Source organism: Mobula hypostoma, chromosome 4, assembly GCF_963921235.1.
Source record: "Mobula hypostoma chromosome 4, sMobHyp1.1, whole genome shotgun sequence".
Classification (NCBI taxonomy): domain Eukaryota; kingdom Metazoa; phylum Chordata; class Chondrichthyes; order Myliobatiformes; family Myliobatidae; genus Mobula; species Mobula hypostoma.
In genome coordinates this window covers 72,228,009-72,250,434 of record NC_086100.1, presented here as the reverse complement: position 1 = coordinate 72,250,434, position 22,426 = coordinate 72,228,009, and the positions used below count along the sequence as shown (strand labels likewise).

At 40.9% G+C, this 22,426-nt stretch overlaps 1 protein-coding gene across 5 annotated transcripts in view; it reads right to left on the bottom strand.

Annotated features, from left to right (window-relative positions):
* Positions 1 to 22,426, bottom strand: part of ngef (neuronal guanine nucleotide exchange factor) — an 83,344-nt gene that overhangs the window by 38,466 nt on the left and 22,452 nt on the right. For 4 of the 5 annotated variants that reach the window (XM_063045975.1, XM_063045977.1, XM_063045978.1 and 1 more), the window contains 3 exons: positions 9,639 to 9,992; positions 6,368 to 6,462; positions 2,050 to 2,330 (listed from right to left, as the gene is read on the bottom strand). In XM_063045975.1, coding sequence (XP_062902045.1) covers positions 2,050 to 2,330; positions 6,368 to 6,462; positions 9,639 to 9,992 — 730 coding nt within the window. Of the gene's footprint in view, positions 1 to 2,049; positions 2,331 to 6,367; positions 6,463 to 9,638; positions 9,993 to 10,853; positions 10,901 to 22,426 lie in introns of all 5 variants that reach the window. The other variant, XM_063045979.1, reaches the window with a different exon arrangement.

The following is a 22,426-nucleotide window of genomic DNA, read 5'->3' as shown; positions in this document are numbered from 1 at the left end:
GTGATGAGGGACCATCAGATGCACCAGGTAGGTACTGGGATTAAAAGAGAGGACACTGTTTGCAGTGTGGACCATTGCACCTGGTGATATTGGCTTGGTTGGTGATCTCAGCATGGGAAGTTTGAGCTCCTCTTGATTTTCAACTGTAAACGTGTAGACTCCCATATCAAATATATATAAAATATAAATAGTTGACACATAACTCACGTGTTGTGTTGCCATTCTGTAGTGAACTTTGTTCACCTACTGTCATTTATTTTTACATAAACATCATCAAACAAACCTCGAGAGGAGGAGTGGTGAACTTTTTGAGAGTGTGCTCCCAATTTGGAGATAATCTTTTGAAAATATTCCCTTGCTTGATGTGGTAATCTTGAGCAGAGTTTATCATTGATTAATGGATTAGTAACAACAATTATGGACTCATCCTCTTTTCTTTAAAAAAAAGTCTATAATTATTGTTACTAATTCATGAATCAATGAAGATCTCTGCTCAAAATTACCATGGTGTGCAAGTGAATATTTTAGAAGTTTATTGCCAATTTTAGGTTGTATTCACAGTTTTCCTATTAATAAAGGTATAATGTAAACTGAATGAAATAAAGTTTTTCAAAAATTATTAACATAATCTTTTAAAAAGACATTGAAAAATAACATCATATCTAAATAAAATTGTTATTGTGACTGTTCCCTTTCTAAACACTAATCTATACACAACGATTTCAAAACATATCATTCAATGTCACTTATTCTTGCAACGGTCTAGCAGGTGCCAAGCTGGCATGAGACGTTTCCTGTGAAAGCATCTCTCTGTTCTCTGGTGGTAAAAAAAATCATTCACTGCTACATTTGGCAGTAAAGATAATCATTATGTTTTTTTTTGTGGGTGGGGTTAAACAATTGAGAGGTGGCACTGCATGCCGTATGCAAGCAAAATTATTGCATGTGCTATCTTGAGCACACTTGCCATAGTTTCCCAAACCTCAATGAGTCTAGAGTAAGTGTGAGGTTTAATACTACCTGTTCGTAAATGCTTGGTATAATCAGAATCTCTACAGGATATATTTTGATTATTTCTAAATAACACTACTGAAAGGGACATTTCTAATTGTTCCCATATATGTACAGTATGTCATGATTATAAAATTCATGTGTTCTTAATTTTGAAGCAAATTATATAGATCAGCATTTTTCCCCTTGTTAGCTGATAAACTGTTAAATCACTATATTTAAATAAATTAAAAATTATTTCAAGAAATAAAACAAAAGATTTTTGTTAGGAATGTTAAAGTAAAACCGATGTTAGTAGCGAAGACATGGGATATTGCACGAAATGTAGAGAACCCAGAACAGTACAAAGCCTAGATCATCAGATTTGTCACCAGACAAATTTGAAATAAGTTACAGGATCTTTTGGAAAAATAACTCAAGCCAGTCCAGACCTTTAACTAGCCACCAGCTTGATTGCATCTTTCCAGCACTTTTTCAGGATACAAGGGATGCCTGCTGCCCTTGGGAAGATGATGAGTAAGCCTTCCGCTTGAACCACTGCAGTACTTCTGATGAAGATATTGCTATAGTGCTCCCAAGGCAGTTTGTTCCAGGACTTAAGACCCAGTAACATTGAAAGAACAGTGATATGTTCCATGTGGTGTACATCTGTGAGGGGAATCTTGTTCCCAGAAACCTACGGCTCTTGCCTTTTCATGGTGGAAGACGTCAGTTTGGAAGATGGGTTTGGAAATACTGTTGGAGTATTTTGCATTATTGCTATATAACCAATAAAAACTTCTTTCTTTAAGTTTTGTTTCCGATATTGCTATACGATTTAAAAAAATTTACAGTGCTCACAGTACAGATTTAATTTGTAGACCAAAAAACCTAACTTTTCAGATGTGTAATTTTATTCACTTTGCACTGTTGGATTTTGTAAAGTTATGAAATTAATCCACAGAAACATTTTACAGAATAATCATAGGGATTCTGGAATGAATAGCATATTGAAATAGAAAGCTACTCACGGGTCGTATTTTTATTTGTCTTTCTTACCTCCTGGAGTTTAATTTCCTTGCGACTGAGAGTACTCAACACTGTGCTGTTTCTTACTTTCTCTGTGTTCTGCCATAATTTCATGCCCAAATTATTTGTACTCGGACTGAGTTTAACTGGTTGTGATGGCACTTGAGTGGCAATACTGGAGTCAGTTTTTACTTCCTGAGGCTTGGCTTCATTTGCAAACTCTGATCTGTTCTTTTCAGTGCAATCCTGCATGCGTCTTGTCTCAATCTCTTGATACGTACTCTTTTCCCGATATTCCTGATACAGGAGTTCTAGGATTAGACAAATTAGTGCATTAGCTTTTTTTTCAGCATTTGATGCCTTTGACTAACTAAACTTAGAAGCATTCTGTGTGATAGTAACTAGGACCCTCAACAGGCTGTCAAGTGAAGGGAACCTGTTAAGTCAAAAGAAACAGCAGACAAAGAAATCAATATTCTTACTTTTGACCTTAATATGTTGAATGGTCTTCAGTTAACAACTGCTATCATTAAAATGAAATCAACAATGACAAAGATCTCTCCCACAGGGGAACGAAAGAAAACGTAATCATGTAGACCAATTATTTGTGCTTCCCATTTCCCAAGTTCATGGCCAAAATCTGATTATTCATTCATCTTTCCAGTTGAGTTCCTTTCATTCATTTATTCACAGAATTTAAGCATTTCTGGCAAATGCAGCTTTTATTTTCTACCCATTATTTCCACCCAACCTGACCAGCATTAGCTTGTTAGGTCATTTCAGAGATGGGATAGCGATTTCCCTCCCTCAGAATTATTACAGAAGCAAATTCTTTAAGACACTTCAGTAGTTTCACAGTGACAACAGCTGCTTATTCCAGAATTATTTAGTAATTTGGATTTACATTCTCTCAACTGTCTTGAAGCAGGTACAAGCTCATGTCATTAAGAAAATTTGTCTCAGTCACTGGATACCTAATTAATATGTCACCACCAGTCCTGCTATGTTTTTCATGAATTTTATCACTGGGGTAATCAATAAAGGAGAAAGGAAAGGTCAATAAAACATAAACAAAAATAAATGCCTCAAGACAAATACTCAGCACTCTAGGCTCTACTTCCTTTACCTTTGGTAATGCTGCAGTAGAATCAATAAAAATCTGGCCTGGATACATGTTGGGCACTGACATTGCCCTGGAGTTACCTTTGGCATCGTCTACACTTGGGAAGGTGTCAGACTTGTGGGGGCAGTTACCCTTGGAAACTTGGAAACAGTGCCACCTTGTGGAGAAGTTCCCTTTGTGGGAGGATACTTGGGGAGGAGCTTCTGACTGAAAATGTGGTAAAGGGATCAGTGCGAAAGATCGGGCTAGAGGAAGCCCAAAGGTCTTCTTCTCCCTTGAAAATATTGATGGGGGGATTTGTAAGTTGACTGGAAATAAGTTGATGGAGAGAAGTTAACAGAATTGCCAGCCTAACTAATAGCCAAGACCCTATTAGAAGATTCATTAATATGTCTTCATATTTTGAAGGAAGCCACCCTTTCACCAGACTCCCCAGCCACCCTGCTCTCCCAGTTAAGGATGGTTAGTAAGGGTCAGAGAAGATCACATGCTCGCCACCCTCCTAATTTGCACCCTGACTGAGCAAGCACATACCCGAGAATTGCCCCAGATAATGGTAATCTCTTGCAATATTTATGCTATGTGACCATGTGCTGACCTCATTTGAAAATACCAGTTGAAAGATCTTCTGTACGAGATTCCTTCAAGACCTTAGCTTCTGAGAGGGCGAGGACTAGGGTTAGCCACCCCTCCCAAATTGTACTTTTTAATGTAACCTTCTAAATCATATTACAACAAATATAGGTGCAATATCATGCAGAATTCTCAGACATAATTAGACATGCTCTGCAACAGTTATATGTTGAAAAACTCTATGTTTCTCCCTGATGCTAAAATGCTACTTACACTCCCTCTCCCAACTACCTTATGAGATGCTGCATTTTTCTGATGCCGGCGTTAACTTCACATTGCCCCTCCTTACCCCCTTTATAACTGTAGTTAGATTTCGCTGAGTAATGACCTCTGGAATATGCCCAACCAAAACTTGCAATCTCTAATCACGGTTCTCCTTTGTAATTCTGGCATTATGATAATGAAACTGGCTTTACTTTATTGCTGTGACTTAATGGCTTAAATAAGTAAGCAATTCTTATGCAGAAAGACCTGGTAAGAGACATTGTGTGGTATTTTTCAATAAAGCTGTTAAGTTTTAAGGGATGTCAACTTTTATCTTTTTGAATAAATTGTTATCTAATTTTATTTTACTATTTCTCATAAAAGGTTACTGCTGTTGCGGGGCTAGTTGAGGATATATGGGTTAGACTAAGTACCATCTAGTTTAGTGTGTGACATAACCTCAGGTCATCCTGAAGTATTGTACACTTAAAGAAGCGCATTCCTTGCTGTAATGTACAACAGTCAATCATGTGCCGTAAAGTTCTGCAAACAATAATGAGAAAATAAACAGTAAATAGGGTTTATTTAAGTAACTACCCACAAGTGTCAGCTTGGATCATGTGTTTAAATCCTGAGTGGGATTGGCATAACAACCTTCTGACTCATGAATCAAGAAAGCCACTTTGGTAAAAATTTCCCCCAAAAAAGATTAACTTTAGGAAAATATGAAAAATACCTTGCAGTAAAACTAGTTAAGTGGAACTTGGGGGAGGAGTGTGTGTGTGTGTGTGTGTGTGTGTGTGTGTGATGGCATTTGTATGTTTCTATATATATATGTGTTTAAGTGGAATGGACTGTATATATGTTTGTGTATATTCATTTATATGCTGTGTGCATTTTTTTGTGGTTTGTGCACATGGTATGCCTCTGTGTGTCTGTATGTAAGGTGGATGCTGAGAATGCTGAGAGAAATTGGCAAATTACAACCTCTCTCTGAAAGCAGTTATGAAAATAATGCATCGGTACCAACATCCCTATTGGTAGTTACCCACATGGAAATCTCAGAGCATGGCTCTGGCATGAGCCTGCAGTGACATCTTCTGCTCCTGTACTACTGCTCAGGGTATTCTATGGAGACTGCAGAAGGGGAACACTTACTGTTGGGTATCTCTGCTTTACCAGCTCTAGCATTACTCTCTGAGTGCTACCAGGGGTTAGTGCAAGGTTTCTCCAGCCATGAATTGCAGGTGCTGGAGAGAGAGAGAGGCTGGGATCAGTGGAGGGTTCAGGAGAGCAGTGGTTATTAGAAGTGATCCCAAGAGGTGTAACTCCATTACTGCAAAGTCCTCTTGTCCAGCATCAGTTGTCCAGGTCTAGAGAGAAGCAGAGATGGGGTATGGTGGGGTTGTAAAGTGGGAGATGTTAATTATTTGTAAATGGCATTGGATAGGAAACCCTCAATTTTCAATGATCCTAACATGTAAACAGCTTTACAGTGGGAAGGGCTTTAGTTTACACAGCTTCCTCTGCGTGTGGACATCTGAGAAGAGAGAAGCCTGCAGGACTAACCCCTGACAAAAATTCAGAGCAGAGTCCAATGCTGACGAGGTCAATTTTTCATTAAATCCTGCAGCCAAGCAGTTACCAATGCAATGTTCTGCATTGCCCAGGATCTCATCAGAAAGGACTTTGATCCCAATATATTTTGCCTGGACAGTGCCCTGGAAAAGGATTTTCTCTGGAAATGTAATAACAAATGATTATGTTTTACACTGCGCTGATCATAAAGGCACAAGTTATCAGCCTCCCAAGGCTTCATCTCTTAATTGCACAATTAGCAGCAATAAGAGGAGCTGGCACAGACACCTGACGTTACTGACCATTTGCAGCCATGCCTGTGTTAGGGTACAAATTGGCTGGACATCAGATAGTGGAGCGGGTGGCCAGCACAGGGACAGTGATGTGGGTCTGGTTTCCACTGCTTTCAGCAGAAGATCTGGGACAAAATTCTGCTCCTCATTGGTTGGAAACTGTTAATGCAGGAAAACTTAAGCAACACACACACAACGGAAATTTATCTTTCTGAAGCACCTAGCACTAATAACTATGTTCTATTGTTAATTCACCTTCCCACACATTGTCTGGCTCAGACACTCCCCCACGTCAACAGCCTTTGTTTCACTGATACACATTATAAAACCATCAAAGAGAGGGGAGTGGGAAACAAATAGGGGGTGAGGAACTAAGAAACAAATTGAATGTTTAAATCTACTCAGAGTTCGGAATACTTGTATTTCAGGGAGGAAACTAATGACAAAAGCCTCTATAAATTGCATAGAAGTAATAGCTTGAAATATTCCAAGACACTGATAATTCATAGTGCTGTACCTATGTTTTCAACAAAATGCCAAACATTCCTGAATCTGGATACGGAAGCATTTGCTGGAGAATTTCCATTTTGTTCTGAGCTTGTTTCAAGGAATCTAAAATGACACGGAAAGAAATGATAATGAGTTGCATAGAAATACATGACAAGCGAAATATCTATTTGCTTCCCTACATCACTACATTTAACAAATATTATTTGCTTGGCTGCTGTGTGCATCAGTCTGCAGGTTATTTTTTTTCTCTAATTTACTAATTTAGTGCTTGACCTTTTTCTATTTCCTTCCAGCTGCTTTGCGGCATCATTACACCTTCCTAATGCTTGCTATCAGTGGCTTGTTCATCTGTGCAGTGACTTCTCCAAGGCCATTGATGCTTGTGCACAGACACACAGAAATAAACACTGTGCTCAGGAATAAATTAGATTTGTGAGATAACGTTTATTGCTCCTGAGGCACAGGTGTAAAAAAATTGGTAGTATAGATCTTCTATTCTGTGTGAGACTTACTTGGTTTATATAATATTCTGCTGATATCTGGGTGTGTCTGTGTCAGGACCAGTTGTTTTCCATTATCAGCCAAAAAAGAAATGCATTGTTAGAACCAGCACGGCTTGTAACACCACCAGAGACCCATTGCCTGTTTTAAGAGCATTTCCTGTAGCAGGATCCCTAATGGTGGAGGTCATCAGATAGACTTGGTCCATCCTTTAGCTTGATTTTGTTTTTGCCCAAACTAAAACTGAATGGTTGAGTTAACTAGCAGTGCAACACGAGAACAAAGGAATCTCCAAGCTGAGAGAACAAACCAAGTGATTGTCATTTAGAAAATGAGTCACACTTACTACTGATGCACTAATTTGTCAAAGCATTAAGGCGAAGACTTAGCCCTTTCCCAAAAAAGAAAGTGAAGTTGGCTGAGGAGAGGATCAAGATTTTATTTGCACTGGAACTAGAATTGAGTGCTTCCCAATGACAGATATCTCGCTATTTCTTCACTCAGTAGTGCTCAGGGTAGATCAGCAAACCTTAAAGGACTCTGCCCTATAAGAGTCACTCTCAAGCTACATAAAAATGATGCACTGAAGATGGCAAAAATTGCAGGGGAGGAAGGACGTGGTGATCATTCTTCTGTCTCGATCCTGCCCACGAAATCCATTGCCTTGATGAAGTCCAAAGTTGTGAGTGGTCCCATGAGATTGCCAGATCTGCGATTGTTGTTGCGGCAGAAACTGGGGGCAGCATGATGCACTGAGGCACATGGAAAGAAAAACCTGTAAGCAGTTAGGGAGCAAGGAAAGATCTTTGGAAAACACTCGGGCAAGTAGACTATCAGCCTTAAAGAATTTTTGTCACTGTCTCGTCGTCAGAATGAAGACCTTTTAATTTGTGCCTCACTGGGGATTTTAACTTGATGTTCTATTTGTTTTTATGTGACTATTCAATAGTTATAGTTTGCACCTTTCTAATTTACTTTTGTGAGGACAGAAATGGGAGTTGCATGCTTAGTGACCACATAGTTCAAGCCTGACACTAGACAGGTGTCTAGGAGACTAATGTTAATAGTGCTAAGAAATATTGGGTTCAATTTCCTGATGGCCCTGCGGTCATCCAATTTATAATCACTGGCATGCTCTAAACAGGACCAAATCACATTTAGGTAAAACAAGCACATTAAAAATAAGTGTTATTCCATCTAATTTCTAACTTTTACATCTCCCTAGATGATTAGATTAAAGAATTGACAAATAAAAGTGCAAAAGTGACAAACATAAATTAGACTGTGTCAAATAAAAAAAATGACAGGAAAGAGTTGGTTAAGTGAGAGAAGAAAAGGGACTAAAAGGAAAAATAAAATAAATGCAAAAAAAACGTTTTCAATTAACAATGAAAATCTGAAAAACTGAGAATCCGCACTTAATTTTCAATGCCTGAAAGGTTGATTAAGTAATAATTAACAAGTTGTTAATAAGATGTTTACATGTGTAATAACACAATTTAAATTTCTATGGCGAGTTTAATATTCTTCTGCATTAATAGAAAAACTTCACACATTTAATACATTAGAATGGTGAGACAGAGAGGCCATTTTACAGAGAAACACAGTGACCTTAGGTTATTTGCTCTTAACTGAACACCTGCTCCTCACTGGGGTTGTTGTGCCATTTGTCCATCAATAATGGTGATCAATGTCATCCACGCCTTTATAGGGAGATGCAAATTCCGATAAGTTAAACTTAATGTACTATCCACATAGGGTTCCGTTGTGTCAAATCTATTTATGGCTGAATGGGAAATAAACCTTTCTTTCCATATACTTAAATCCTGACCTCAAAAGGTTTTTCCAAAAACACCAGTGTAGATTTTTCAGTAAGTGTATGTGTTTTGAAGAGAAGTACACTTAGAAGAAAAACATCTACTCAATGCTTGTGATTAGGATGGAGAATGGAGAATGGAGGGGATATGGTGGTGAGTGTTAGTATCAATGCCATAGAGGAAAGAAAATATAGATCCTGCTAAAATGGGACACAGCAGTACAAAGTTTAGATAGCTCTGTAATATGTCATCATCATTTTTTGAGCAGTGTCCAATATAATGTTACAGTTCTGCGATTACTGGATACTGGGATCGCCTTTCATTTACACATGTCAACAACAGCAGAGCAACAGATCCTGTCTTTCAGTAAACATAAAAAGTAAGGCAAGCTATTCAAGGGGCTCTGGGCATGAGATTTAACTTACATTTCCCCCATCTGAATTATGAATTCTGGGCCAGCCCTTCCTGCAAGTGCTCCTTCTTAAGGTTTAACACCAACCCTTGCATCCCTGAGATGAATGGATAATGTTCACTAAAGTACCACGTTATTTCCACTTGACATTTAACCAGTAAATGGTGAATTTAAGACCCATAGGATGAAGCAATCTCTGTCAGTTTAGGCAAATCGCTGGCAAGGTTGAGAGTTACATTCATTTTGAACCTCAGCAGGTGATTTCCAGTTCCTTCACCTGTTAGCATTATGGACTCTAACTGACATTATCCTTTCCAAGAAAAAAACTTGTTGAAATGAGATGATTTTAAGAATATTTTCATATCTATGTTAGATTTCCCTATCCAATAAGAACTGCATCTAACATTCAATTTAGTGCTCATAAAACTTATAATGTCTGACTGAATCTGAATGTAGGGGTTCAAGATGGGAATACAGTATATAGTTATTGTAAGCTTATTCTCTTCTACACTTACATGTTATTTACTTCAGTCTCAGACATGCCTTACCTGCTTGAGTTTTCTTTCTCTTGAACATTTCCCAGTGAAGTTATTTTGAAGCTTCTTTCTTCAAGGGACTGACTTCTCTGTTGAGTTTCTCCGAGAGAGCAGGAGCCAAGATCACCGGTCAGAGTTTCTGTGCAAGTAACTTTACTCTGAATTGAAATGGAACTGGTTTCTTTTTTTAGATTTTCAGTGTTCGATGCCAATTGACAACTTTGGGAGTCACTGCATCTTTGCGAGTGATTTTCCTTTTGTATCTCATTTAGTCCCAAAACTGGCAAAGGCCCATAACAACTGGGCAGCATTTTTGTATCGCCACTACACCAGTCCTTAAGTCCAGTGTTGTTTGGTACTGATGACCTAAGCCAAAGAGATGAATGTTCTTAATGCAACCAAAGTATTAAAATATATCTGTATTTTTAAATTAAATTATGTATAAGTTATGCAGATTTTTAATGTTATAACTAGCAGTTTTGCATGTCACCTTAGAACTAAAGGTAACCTAAAGTTAAATCAATCAACTTTAGCACAAAATCACTGACTGTCTCCACTATAATTATGAACAGCTACTGGATTGTTGCTCACAGTGTCTGGATTGATGGCAAGTATTTATCCATTATGTGATATTTTCTCTTTGAATATCGACTGTTCAGATGAGAACATTGAACACTGAGAGCGATAATTGCTGATTAGCTGATCAAATCAGATAGAATGGGATCAATCAATCCAGTCAACCAGTCAGAATGGTGCATGGAAGTGGTTAAGATAAAGCTGAGCGCATCTACCAGTATTGTTCCTGCCCAGTCTCACATTATCTACACTGACTCTGAAACTGCCCACAATTTCATAGCTTGAGGGTCAAAACCAAAACAGGATCAATGCTGCAAAGTGAGTTTTATAGAAAGGCTTTTTGATAGTAAAATTACCAGACAATTTGCAAATGCAGAGAAAATGGCCAGAAAACATTAAACAACTTGTTCAGAGGGATGAAATGAAACCTTCATGCTTCTTGTGTCTCTTGCCTCCCTCTCTGTCTTCAGGGTGGTATTTGAGAACTGCTACCATTTTTACACTTACATTAAATCAGGTTGTACATCTGCACTTTTGTGACTCTCACTCCTACTCCTGCTCCCGTCCCCTTGCAAAGACGTAGATCTGCTCATGTTCAGTTGGTTCTTTGGGAAGCAAAACATGCGTCCTGAACATGCTCTCATCACTGACCTGCAATAAGGTTCCCACTTATGCTGTGCAGCTTCGCCTACAGGAATCTGTGGAGAGAAGCAGCTCCATTTATCACCAAAAAGATCCGCGAGGTCTTCCATAAGGAAGTGCGGGGGAGGGGGTGAAGGAATCTACCTACAAAACCAAAGCTTGCCCATCATCTTAGCCAGCTGTCGAAAGTTTTACATGTTTCATTCAGCAGACACTGTGGGCTCAGTACTGCTGAATGGAAACAACCTTAGCACAATCAACCAGAATGTTATGCATAGGACACTACTATCTTCCTTCTGTGCAGGCCCCTGACCTTTTCAGTCGACAGACACTTTCAGAACTATGCTACAGGAGTTTCCATGTTATCCTTCCCTGCTGGTCTGTAAATCGAATGACAGAGCCATGGCAATTGCCAGATCTCCAGCATCAGCCACCGACCTCTATGCTGCTTGACTCTTGTGTTTTTACCTGAGAGCATTTATTTATTCTTGTCAGCACAACAACTGCTTGCAAACTGATGAATTGCAGATGCATTGTGAATCATCGGCATGTATTGCCAAGAACCCATTGTTACTGTGTTTCTTTTTTACACTCTGCTAAGATCAAATCAGAGGGAAAGACCTGACTCATTATACTCTGACTAATTACTTGTAAGTCTAAATTTTAAAGGAGAGGAGAGGGTTGGGGGCTGAGCAGTGCCATGTACCAAAGGAGACTTTCTGATCTTCAGTGACTGTGTTTATCTAAATAAACTTTCCCCCGAGAAACAAACAATGCCATTTTGACTTTTCCTATTATAGATTGTAAGTTCATTCCCATTCTGCATGCAGTACTTAGATGCAGGACTTGAGGCTGACACACCAAGGCAGTTCTGCACTGCTGAAGGTGCCAGCAGCTTTCTGATGAATTGCTAAACCAAGGCTCTTCCTGTTCTCAAAGGAAAGAAAGAAATCCAATGGCAGTCATGAATTTGTGAACAATGTGCAATCACTTCAAATATTCTAGCTAATATTTAGCCCTAACTTGACATTAGTAAAAGTATAAATTTTGTTCGGATTTTCAAATAAATGTTTGTGGCAGTTACTGTGTGAAAACTGGCTGGTGTTTCCTTTGATACAACAGTGACTGTATTTTAGGTCTTCAGCAGGTCTTCAAGATGCCTTATAAAGACACGACGGTCATTATACAAATATTTTTTTTGGTGTATTGAGGTCAGTCTAGATGTATTGGTGCATCCTTTGATCAAATTACTACATACAGTTTACAGCACGCGAACTGGCCATTCGACCCATCCACCTGAGCCCGACTTCATGCTCCTCATGAGGACCCACTTTTATTTCCAATGTCGGATGTGTTTGCAGTATGACCAAAGAAAGGTGCAACTCCAAGGCCACTGGCTGATGTGTGCTCATTCTGAATGGGCACTCAGATCAGATGGCAGACGATAAAATGAAGGCACCTTCCACCACATCCATGAGAGGACTGAGGATGACCTATTTTCAGTTGAGTTATGTAGAGGCGGCTGATAAGGCCAATACGGGATCTGAAGATTCTGCCAGTTTAAGGAGGCAATACAAAAAGGGGCATGCAGGCAGGTCAGCTGTGTGCCCTTTCAACTATTTGCTGTTGGCCTCGATGTGCTGCTCTCAGAGAAACTCTAAGCGCTAGCTGTGTTCCAAGAAGCAGCTGCACCAGTTTGAGCAATCAGGGTTGGTGAGAATGTTACATTTTTCACTAAGTGGCCTTGAAAGTTTAGGAAAGGTCACGTGCAGTTGTTGGTGCTGATTTAACCTCTGATTTATCACATCGCGATCCTCTTCTCTGAGGATCACTACCTTCTTGTGTTGGAGGTGCTTGTGAGTTCCTCAGATCCTGAGAGCGATGCTGTCTAGAGTTTTGCCATCTGGCGCTTGGCCCCTGATAGGATCATCCACGGCCCTACGGTCAAGGGGGAGGTGCCAGACAGAGAGCGATCCAATCAAAATCTCAACGGTGGAGCCGGCGGAAGATGATGCCACATCACAATGGCGGTGAAGGTGGAGGAAGATGATGATACATCGCAATGGCGGTGAAGGAGGAGGAAGGTGATGCCACATCACAATGGCGGTGAAGGTGGAGGAAGATGATGACACATCACAATGGCGGTGAAGGAGGAGGAAGATGATGACACATCACAATGGCGGTGAAGGAGGAGGAAGATGATGACACATCACAATGGCGGTGAAGGTGGAGGAAGATGATGACACATCGCAATGGCGGTGAAGATGGAGGAAGATGATGACACATCACAATGGCGGTGAAGGTGGAGGAAGATGATGACACATCGCAATGGCGGTGAAGGTGGAGGAAGATGACACATCGCAATGGCGGTGAAGGTGGAGGAAGATGACACATCGCAATGGCGGTGAAGATGGAGGAAGATGATGACACATCACAATGGCGGTGAAGGTGGAGGAAGATGATACATCGCAATGGCGGTGAAGGAGGAGGAAGATGATGACACATCGCAATGGCGGTGAAGGTGGAGGAAGATGATGATACATCACAATAGCGGTGAAGATGGAGGAAAAAGTTGACACATCACAATGGCGGTGAAGATGGAGGAAGATGATGACACATCACAATAGTGGTGAAGGAGGAGGAAGGTGATGCCACATCACAATGGCGGTGAAGGTGGAGGAAGATGATGACACATCCCAATGGCGGTGAAGGAGGAGGAAGATGATGACACATCGCAATGGTGGTGAAGGTGGAGGAAGATGATGATCCATCTCAATGGCGGTGAAGGTGGAGGAAGATGATGACACATCTCAATGGCGGTGAAGGTGGAGGAAGATGATGATCCATCTCAATGGCGGTGAAGGTGGAGGAAGATGATGACACATCACAATGGCGGTGAAGATGGAGGAAGATGATGACACATCACAATGGCGGTGAAGGTGGAGGAAGATGATGACACATCACAATGGCGGTGAAGGCGGAGGAAGATGATGACACATCACAATGGCGGTGAAGGTGGAGGAAGATGATGACACATCACAATGGCGGTGAAGGAGGAGGAAGATGATGACACATCACAATGGCGGTGAAGGCGGAGGAAGATGATGACACATCACAATGGCAGTGAAGGTGGAGGAAGATGATGACACATCACAATGGCGGTGAAGGAGGAGGAAGATGATGACACATCACAATGGCGGTGAAGGAGGAGGAAGATGATGACACATCACAATGGCGGTGAAGGAGGAGGAAGATGATGACACATTACAATGGCGGTGAAGGTGGAGGAAGGCTGCAGCAGTTCAGGGTACCCAGTTGCCCTGTATTCCATGCCACTAGGCCCTGACCACCCCCCCCCCCCCGCCCAGTCTCTCAAGGATGATATGACGGTTGCCCTTGCATCAGCCTTCCCACATTAAACAAGGTCACACACAGGATTCACCCTGCAGCCCAGTTAAGTCCACAGTGATCAGCAAGTGGTGAAGGGGACAGGATTATGAGATCTGAAAGATCCTCGTCCATACTGCACCAGAATATGTGGATCCTGGATCAGCCTCTATAGCCACAACACTGAACTGATTCCACAACCTATGGACTCACTTTTGAGGGCTCTACAGCTCATGTTTTTGATATTAATCACTTCCTTGATTATTTATTATTTCCTTTGCCTTTTGTATTTGTTGTCTTTTGCACATTGGTTGTTTGTCCATGTCTGTCGTGTGTGGTTTTTCATTGATTCTATTGTGCTTCTTTCTATTTACTATGAACGGCTGCAATAAAATGAACCTCAGGGTGGTATATGGTGACTATATACTTTGATAATACATTTACTTTGAACTTTACGGCCAGAGGAGCAGGTATTTGAATAGGGTTCTCAGAATGACTTTTCCTGTGACAGACAGCAGGAACATCTCTCTGTAATTATTGTGATTTTCTCTTTTCTTGAAAACAGCCATGATTAAGGTATCTCTGAAGCACTCTGGCATATTCTTTTCAGATGAGGATTTGGGGCAGCACAGTAGTGTAGTGGTTAGCTCAATGTTTTGCAGCTCAAGCCACCCAGGTTCATTTCCTGCTGCTGAATGTAAGGAATTAGCATGTTCTCCCTGTCACTGCATGGGTTTCCTCCCACATTTCAAAGATATCCTTGCGGGCAGGTTTGCTAGAGCTGTTGGGAGTGCTTTAAACTAATATGACAGGGGGATGGGAACAAATATGATAACGCTGAGGAGGAGCCAGCAGGTCTACAAGTAGATGATGTAATATGTAATATGAATGTAAGGAAGTCAATGATTTGGTACAACTGCAGACATAGCAAAAAGTTAAGTACCACAGAGGCAAAATTCATAAGGGCAAAGAATGCAGAACTGATGAGTTGTATTTAAATGCTTATGGCATTCAGAATAAGGTGGATGAACTTGTGGCACAATTAGAGTTTGATTGGTATGACCCTGTGGGCATCATTGAGTTGTGGTTGAAAGAAGGTCATAGTTGGGAGTTTAACATCAAAGGATATACTTTGTATTGAAAAGACAGGCAGGAAGGCATAGGCGGTGGGGTTGTGACTGCAAAGGAAGTTGGAAAGGGCATGTGATAAGGATAATGACACATTTGTAATGGGGGCCTTCAATATGCTAGGGGTCTGGAAAAATCAGGTTGGTGTCAGATCGCAAGAGAGGGAATTTGTTGAATGCCTACAAGATGGCTTTTTAGAGCAGCTTGTGCTCGAACCTACTAGGGGAAAGGTTATCTTAGATTGGGCGTTGTGTAATAACGCAGATTTTATTAGTCAGCTTAACATAAAGGAACCCTTAGGAAACAGTGATCATAGTGTGATTGAATTCAGACTGCAATTTAAGAGGGTGATGCATGAGTCACATATATCAGTATCACAATGGAATGAAGGGAATTGCAGAGGAATGAGAGAGGAGCTTGCCCAGGTGGATTGAAGGGGGATACTGGCAGGAATATCAGCAGAACAAAGGTAGTTTAAGTTTCTGGGAATAATTCATAAGGATCAGGATAGACAATAGACAATAGGTGCAGGAGTAGGCCATTCAGCCCTTCGAACCAGCACCACCATTCACTGCGATCATGGCTGATCATCCACAATCAGTACCTTTTCCTGCCTTCTCCCCATATCCCTTCACTCTGCTATCTTTAAGACCTCTATCTAACCCTTTCTTGAAAGAATCCAGAGAATTGGCCTCTACTGCCTTCTGAGGCAGAGCATTCCACAGAACCACAACCCTCTGTGTGAAAAAGTTTTTCCTCAACTCCATTCTAAATTGTCTACCCCTTATTCTTAAACTGTGGCCTCTGGTCCTGGACTCCCCCAACATCGGGAACATGTTTCCTGCCTCTAGCCTGTCCAATCCCTTAATAATCTTATATGTTTCGATCAGATCCCCTCTCATCCTTCTTAATTCCAGTGTATACAACCCCAGTCGCTCCAATCTTTCAACACATGACAGTTCCGCCATCCCGGGAATTAACCTCGTGAACCTACACTGCACTCCCTCAATAGCTGAAATGTTCTTCCTCAAATTTGGAGACCAAAACTGTACACAATGCTCCAAGGTGTGGTCTCACCAGGGCCCGTTACAACTGCAGAAGGACCTCTTTGCTCCTATACTCAACTCCCTTTGTTATGAAGGCCAACATGCCATTAGCTTTCTTCACTGCCTGCTGTACTTGCACGCTTACTTTCAGTAACTGATGAACAAGGACACCTAGATCTCTTTGTACTTCCCCTTTTCCTAACTTGACACCATTCAGACAGTAATTTGCCTTCCTCTTCTTGCCACCAAAGTGAATAACCTCACATTTATCCACATTAAACTGCATCTGCCCACTCACCCAACCTGTCCAAGTCACCCTGCATTCTCATAACATCCTCCTCACATTTCACACTGCCACCCAGCTTTGTGTTATCTACAAATTTGCTGATGTTACTTTTAATCCCTTCATCTAAAATATGATATGTCCCACAGAAGAAGTTGTTCTCAAGTGGCAAGGGTAGGCATCCGTGGTTGACAAGGGAAGTTAAGGACAGCATAAAAGCCAAGGAAAGGGCATATAAGGTAGCAAAGATGAGTGGGAAGTTGGATGATTGGGAAGCTTTTAAAGTCCAACAAAAGGCAACAAAAAATCTGTAAAAAGGGAAAAGATGAAATATGAGGTCAAACTAGCCGACAATATAAAGCAGGATACCGAAAGATTTTCTGTTATGTAAAGAATAGAAGGGAGGTGAGAGTTTTTAATTGGACCACTAGAAAATGATTTTGGTGTAGTAGTAATGGGGGACAAAAAATGGCAGATGAACTTAATAAGTACTTTGCTTCTGTCTTTGCCTCAGTCAGAAGACACTAGCTGCATGCCAAATGGCCTGTGAGTGTCAGGGAGCCGGAGTGAGTGCCACTGCTATTGCAAAGGAACAAGTGCGAGGCAAGCTGAAAGGCCTTAAGGTGGAGAAGTCACCCGGACCAGATGGACGACATCCCAGAGACCTGAACGAGGTTGCTGAAGAGATAACAGATGCACTGGTCATCATCTTTCAAGAATCACTTGATTCTGGCATGGCCCTGGAGGACTGAAAAATTGCAGATATCACTCCATTCTTTAAGAAGGGAGAAAGACAAAAGAGAGGAAACTATAGGCCAGTTAACCTAATCTCAGTGGTTGGGAAGGTGTTCGAGTCTATTATTAAGGATGAGGTTTCAAGGTACTTGGAGACTAATGATAAAATAAGTCAAAGTCAGCATGGTTTCCATAAAGGGGAATCTTGTCTGACACATCTGTTAAGAGTTCTTTGAGAAAGTAACATGCAGGGTGGACAAAGAAGAGGCAGTGGATGTCATGTACTTAGATCTTCAGGTGCCACACATGAGGCTGCTTAACAGGATAAAATCCGATAGCGTTACAGAAAATATACTGTTATGGATAGAGAAATGGCTGACAGGCATGAGGCAGCAAGTGGGAATAAAGGGGGCCTTTTCTGGTCGGCTGTCAGTGACTAGTGGTGTTCCTCATGGGTCAGTATTGGGACTACTACGTTTCACATTGTTTGTCAGTGATTTAGATAGTGGAATTGATGGCTTTGCATCAAAGTTTGTGGATGATACAAAGATAGGCAGAGCAGTAGGTAGTGCTGAGGAAGCAATGCAATTGCAACAGGACTTGGACGAATTGGAAGAATGGGCAAAAAAGTGGCAGATGGAATACAGTGTTGGGAGATGTATGATAATGCATTTTGGTAAAAGGAACAATAGTGCAGACTATTATCTAAATGGGGAGAAAATTCAAACATCAGAGGTGCAAAGGGACTTAGAAGTCCTCTTGCGATAACTCATAGGTTCAGTCTGTGGTAAAGAAGGCAAATGCAATGTTGGCATTTATTTCAAGGGGATAGAATATAAAAATAAGGAGATAATGCTGAGGCTTTATAAGACACTAGTCAAGCTGCACTTGGAGTATTGTCAACAGTTTTCGGCCACTTATCTCAAGAAAGAATGTATTGTCACTGGAAAGAGTCCAGAGGAGGTTCACGAGGATGATTCTTTGGACAAAGGGGTTAACATGTGATGAGCATTTGGCAGCTTTGGGCCTGCATTGACTGGAATTTAGAAAAATGAGTGGGGATCCCATTGAAATCTACCGAATGCTAAAAGGGTGGATGTGGAGACGATGTTTCCTCTGGTGGTGGTATCCAGAACTAGAGGGCACAGTTTCAAAATTTAGAACAGAGGTAAAGAGGAATTATTTTATCTAAAGCATGGTGAATCTGTGGAATGCTCTGCCACAGACTATGGTGGAGGCCAAGCCCACGGGTATGTTCACAGTGGGAGTTGATAGGTTGGTCAGGTGTATGGGGTTGAATGGGATCTGAATCAGCCGTAATGGAATGGTGGAGTGAACTCAATGGACTCACTGGCCTAATTCTGCTCCTATGTCTTATGGTCTTATAAATGGGTTGGTAATTATTTGGTCAAGTGGGTGTAATTGGGCTCATTGTGCCAGAAGGGCCTGTTACTGCACTCCGTCTCTAAATAAAATAAAAACTAAATCTGGCCACAAACTCATGCCAGAAGCATTTCTCCACCTTAACGGGGATTTTGTCTTCTTCAGCATCCTTGTTCTTTTTCAGTTTGGAATAATTCTTTGCAGCCTCTCAAAGTCGCATCTCATAGCATGCAGTGGAATGGAGTCAGGGGTATTCCAGCCAAAAATGCAATATTGATTGAGTACCCCTGAGAAGTGTTCCTTCCAGCATACAGGGAGTCTTTCCTTCTTGGCTCTTAGCCAGGTGGGTCCGTATGTGTTTGGGTCATGGGTGGCCTCCAATAAGAGGAACATAGCGAATTGAAAGGATATTGAAGAATGAAAGTAAACAGCAGTCTGCCACAAAATAGTGCGTGCGCATTTTTTTGTTTTTTGGAGTGTGCTTTAAAGCAATATTAACATTAGACATCTTTTCCACAAATGATTACACTAAGTTGTGATGTTAGTAAGGCTTACCGGTTATGTATTATCAGTGAGGTCATGGAGCAATTCATCTTTTCATCTGCTAATGATCCATAAAACAGAACACCTATACTGTACTTGTGAAAATGCTTCTATTTATGTAAGCCTAGCTTCAGCACACTGCTGAGGATACTTTATTCAACAAAATAATAATCCGTTTGGCTGGCATGTTTGTAGCTGACCTGGTTAAAGAGGAAGATAACAGAAACTCTGATTTTACATTTCCCCTGTGCCATGGGAAGGAAAACACATGGGTAAGCAGCACAGCCTAAAGCAAGAGATGTGGAGAGATAAAATCTGGAACTGGGAACCGAAGTGCAGAAATCTCGTTTTATTCTCTTTCTTTCACTTCTGTTCAAAGTAGGGCAAAGTACAGCTGGTGTATTTAACAAAATTCAGTTGAGGATGGTGGCAAAGGACTCGGTAATTCAATAAGCGGCTTTTAATTGGGCTGAAAAGGTTTAATATAATTTTATAAAAATCTGCTTAATGTAGATGCCTCATGTTTGGAGCTGAACTAGGAAACGGAATTGCTGTCTGAAGGGACAAAAGTTGAGATGAAGGAAATAGTACAGGGAAACCATCGAAATTATAATACAAGGAGGCTACAGGAAGTGCCTAAAATAATTTAGAAGACAACAGATATAAACTTCTATTATCATGGATCTTAAACAAAATAATAAAATATTCTACTGGCAGAAAATGGGAAAGGGCAAATCAGAACAATGGTCAGATTAAGACACGAACACAATTAAATGGCTAGTAGAGATAGCAAAATGGCAGCAATATTTTTAAAAATATACCTTTCTTCACTATTTATTAGGAAGGCAGATCAGGTCCACATGATATTTGAGACAAAATTGAGAAAGATAAAACTGGATTTCAATTTAAAAGAGAAGAAAAGTAAGACAAAGTAATCAGACTTTGAAAAAACCAAATCCTTATTCCTCTGTGCATTTTAAGAGAAGGGAGCTAACAAGTGGCAAAGGCATGATTACATATAGTTAATAATTCATCAGCAGTGCCTGAGGACTGCGTACATTTTTGAAAGTGGCAATACAGGTTGATAGAGTAGTTAGTAAAAGCACGTGGGATTCTGGGCATCGTAGGCTGAGGCACAAAGACAGGGAGATTATACTGAAGCTTTGTAAACATGAGCTAGGTCACAATGAAAGAACTGTATCAATTTCTGGTCATTACTTGTTTTTGAAAAACATAAATGTCCTGGAGAGGGTGCAAAGGAAATTTACTAGATTGTTTCCAGGGGGACCAATATCCTTTCAGGGAGGTTTGTTAATGCTGTTGGGGAGGCTTTAAACTAGATTTGCAGGGGGATGGGAACCAGAGTGCCAGAGCTGACAGTGTGGCTGGGGTGAAAATAAATGATTTTGAAAGTTTAAGCAAATCCGCTGATAGAAAGGTTGTGAGTGGTGGTAAAAATCTTCTGAGGTGTATATATTTCAATGCTAGGAGTATTGCGGGGAAGGCGGATGAGTTGAGGGCGTGGATTGACACGTGGAATTATGATGTTGTAGCAATTAGTGAAACTTGGCTACAGGAGGGGCAGCACTGGCAGCTTAATATTCCAGGGTTCGGATGTTTCAGATGTGATCGAGGCAGAGGAATGAAAGGTGGCGGAGTAGCATTGCTTGTTAGGGAAAATATTACAGCAGTGCTCAGGCAGGACAGATTAGAGGGCTTGTCTACTGAGTCCTTATGGGTGGAGCTGAGAAACAGGAAAGGTATGGCCACATTAGTGGGATTGTATTACAGACCACCCAATAGTCAACAAGACTTGGAAGAGCAAATCTGCAGAGAGATAGCAGGCAACTGCAGGAAACATAAAGTTGTGGTGGTAGGGGATTTTAATTTTCCATACATTGATTGGGACTCCCATACTGTTAGGGGTCTAGATGGTTTAGAATTTGTAAAATGTGTTCAGGAAAGTTTTCTAAATCAATATATAGAGGGACCAACTAGAGGGGATGCAATATTGGATCTCCTGTTAGGAAACGAATTAGGGCAAGTGACAGAAGTCTGTGTAGGGGAGCACTTTGGTTCCAGTGATCATAACACCATTAGTTGCAATTTGATCATGGACAAGGATAGATCTGGTCCTAGGGTTGAGGTTCTGAACTGGAAGAAGGCCAAATTTGAAGAAATGAGAAAGGATCTAAAAAGCATGGATTGGGACAGGTTGTTCTCTGGCAAAGATGTGATTGGTAGGTGGGAAGCCTTCAACGGGGAAAGTTTGAGAGTGCAGAGTTTGTATGTTCCTGTCAGGATTAAAGGCAAATTGAATAGGAATAAGGAACCTTGGTTCTCAAGGGATATTGCAACTCTGATAAAGAAGAAGAGGGAGTTGTATGAAATGTATAGGAAACAGGGAGTAAATCAGGTGCTTGAGGAGTATAAGAAGTGCAAGAAAATACTTAAGAAAGAAATCAGGAGGGCAAAAAGAAGACATGAGGTTGCCTTGGCAGTCAAAGTGAAGGATAATCCAAAGAGCTTTTACAAGTATATTAAGAGCAAAAAGATTGTAAGGGATAAAATTGGTCCTCTTGAAGATCAGAGTGGTCGGCTTTGTGCGGAACCAAAGGAAATGGGGGAGATCTTAAATAGGTTTTTTGCGTCTGTATTTACTAAGGAAGCTGGCATGAAATCTATGGAATTGAGGGAATCAAGTAGTGAGACCATGGAAACTGTATAGATTGAAAAGGAGGAGGTGCTTGCTGTCTTGAGGAAAATTAAAGTGGATAAATCCCCGGGACCTGACAGAGTGTTCCCTCGGACCTTGAAGGAGACTAGTGTTGAAATTGCGGGGGCCCTGGCAGAAATATTTAAAATGTCACTGTCTACGGGTGAAGTGCCGGAGGATTGGAGAGTGGCTCATGTTGTTCCGTTGTTTAAAAAAGGATCGAAAAGTAATCTGGGAAATTAAGACCGGTGAGTTTAACGTCAGTAGTAGGTAAGTTATTGGAGGGAGTACTAAGAGACAGAATCTACAAGCATTTGGATAGACAGGGGCTTATTAGGGCGAGTCAACATGGCTTTGTGTG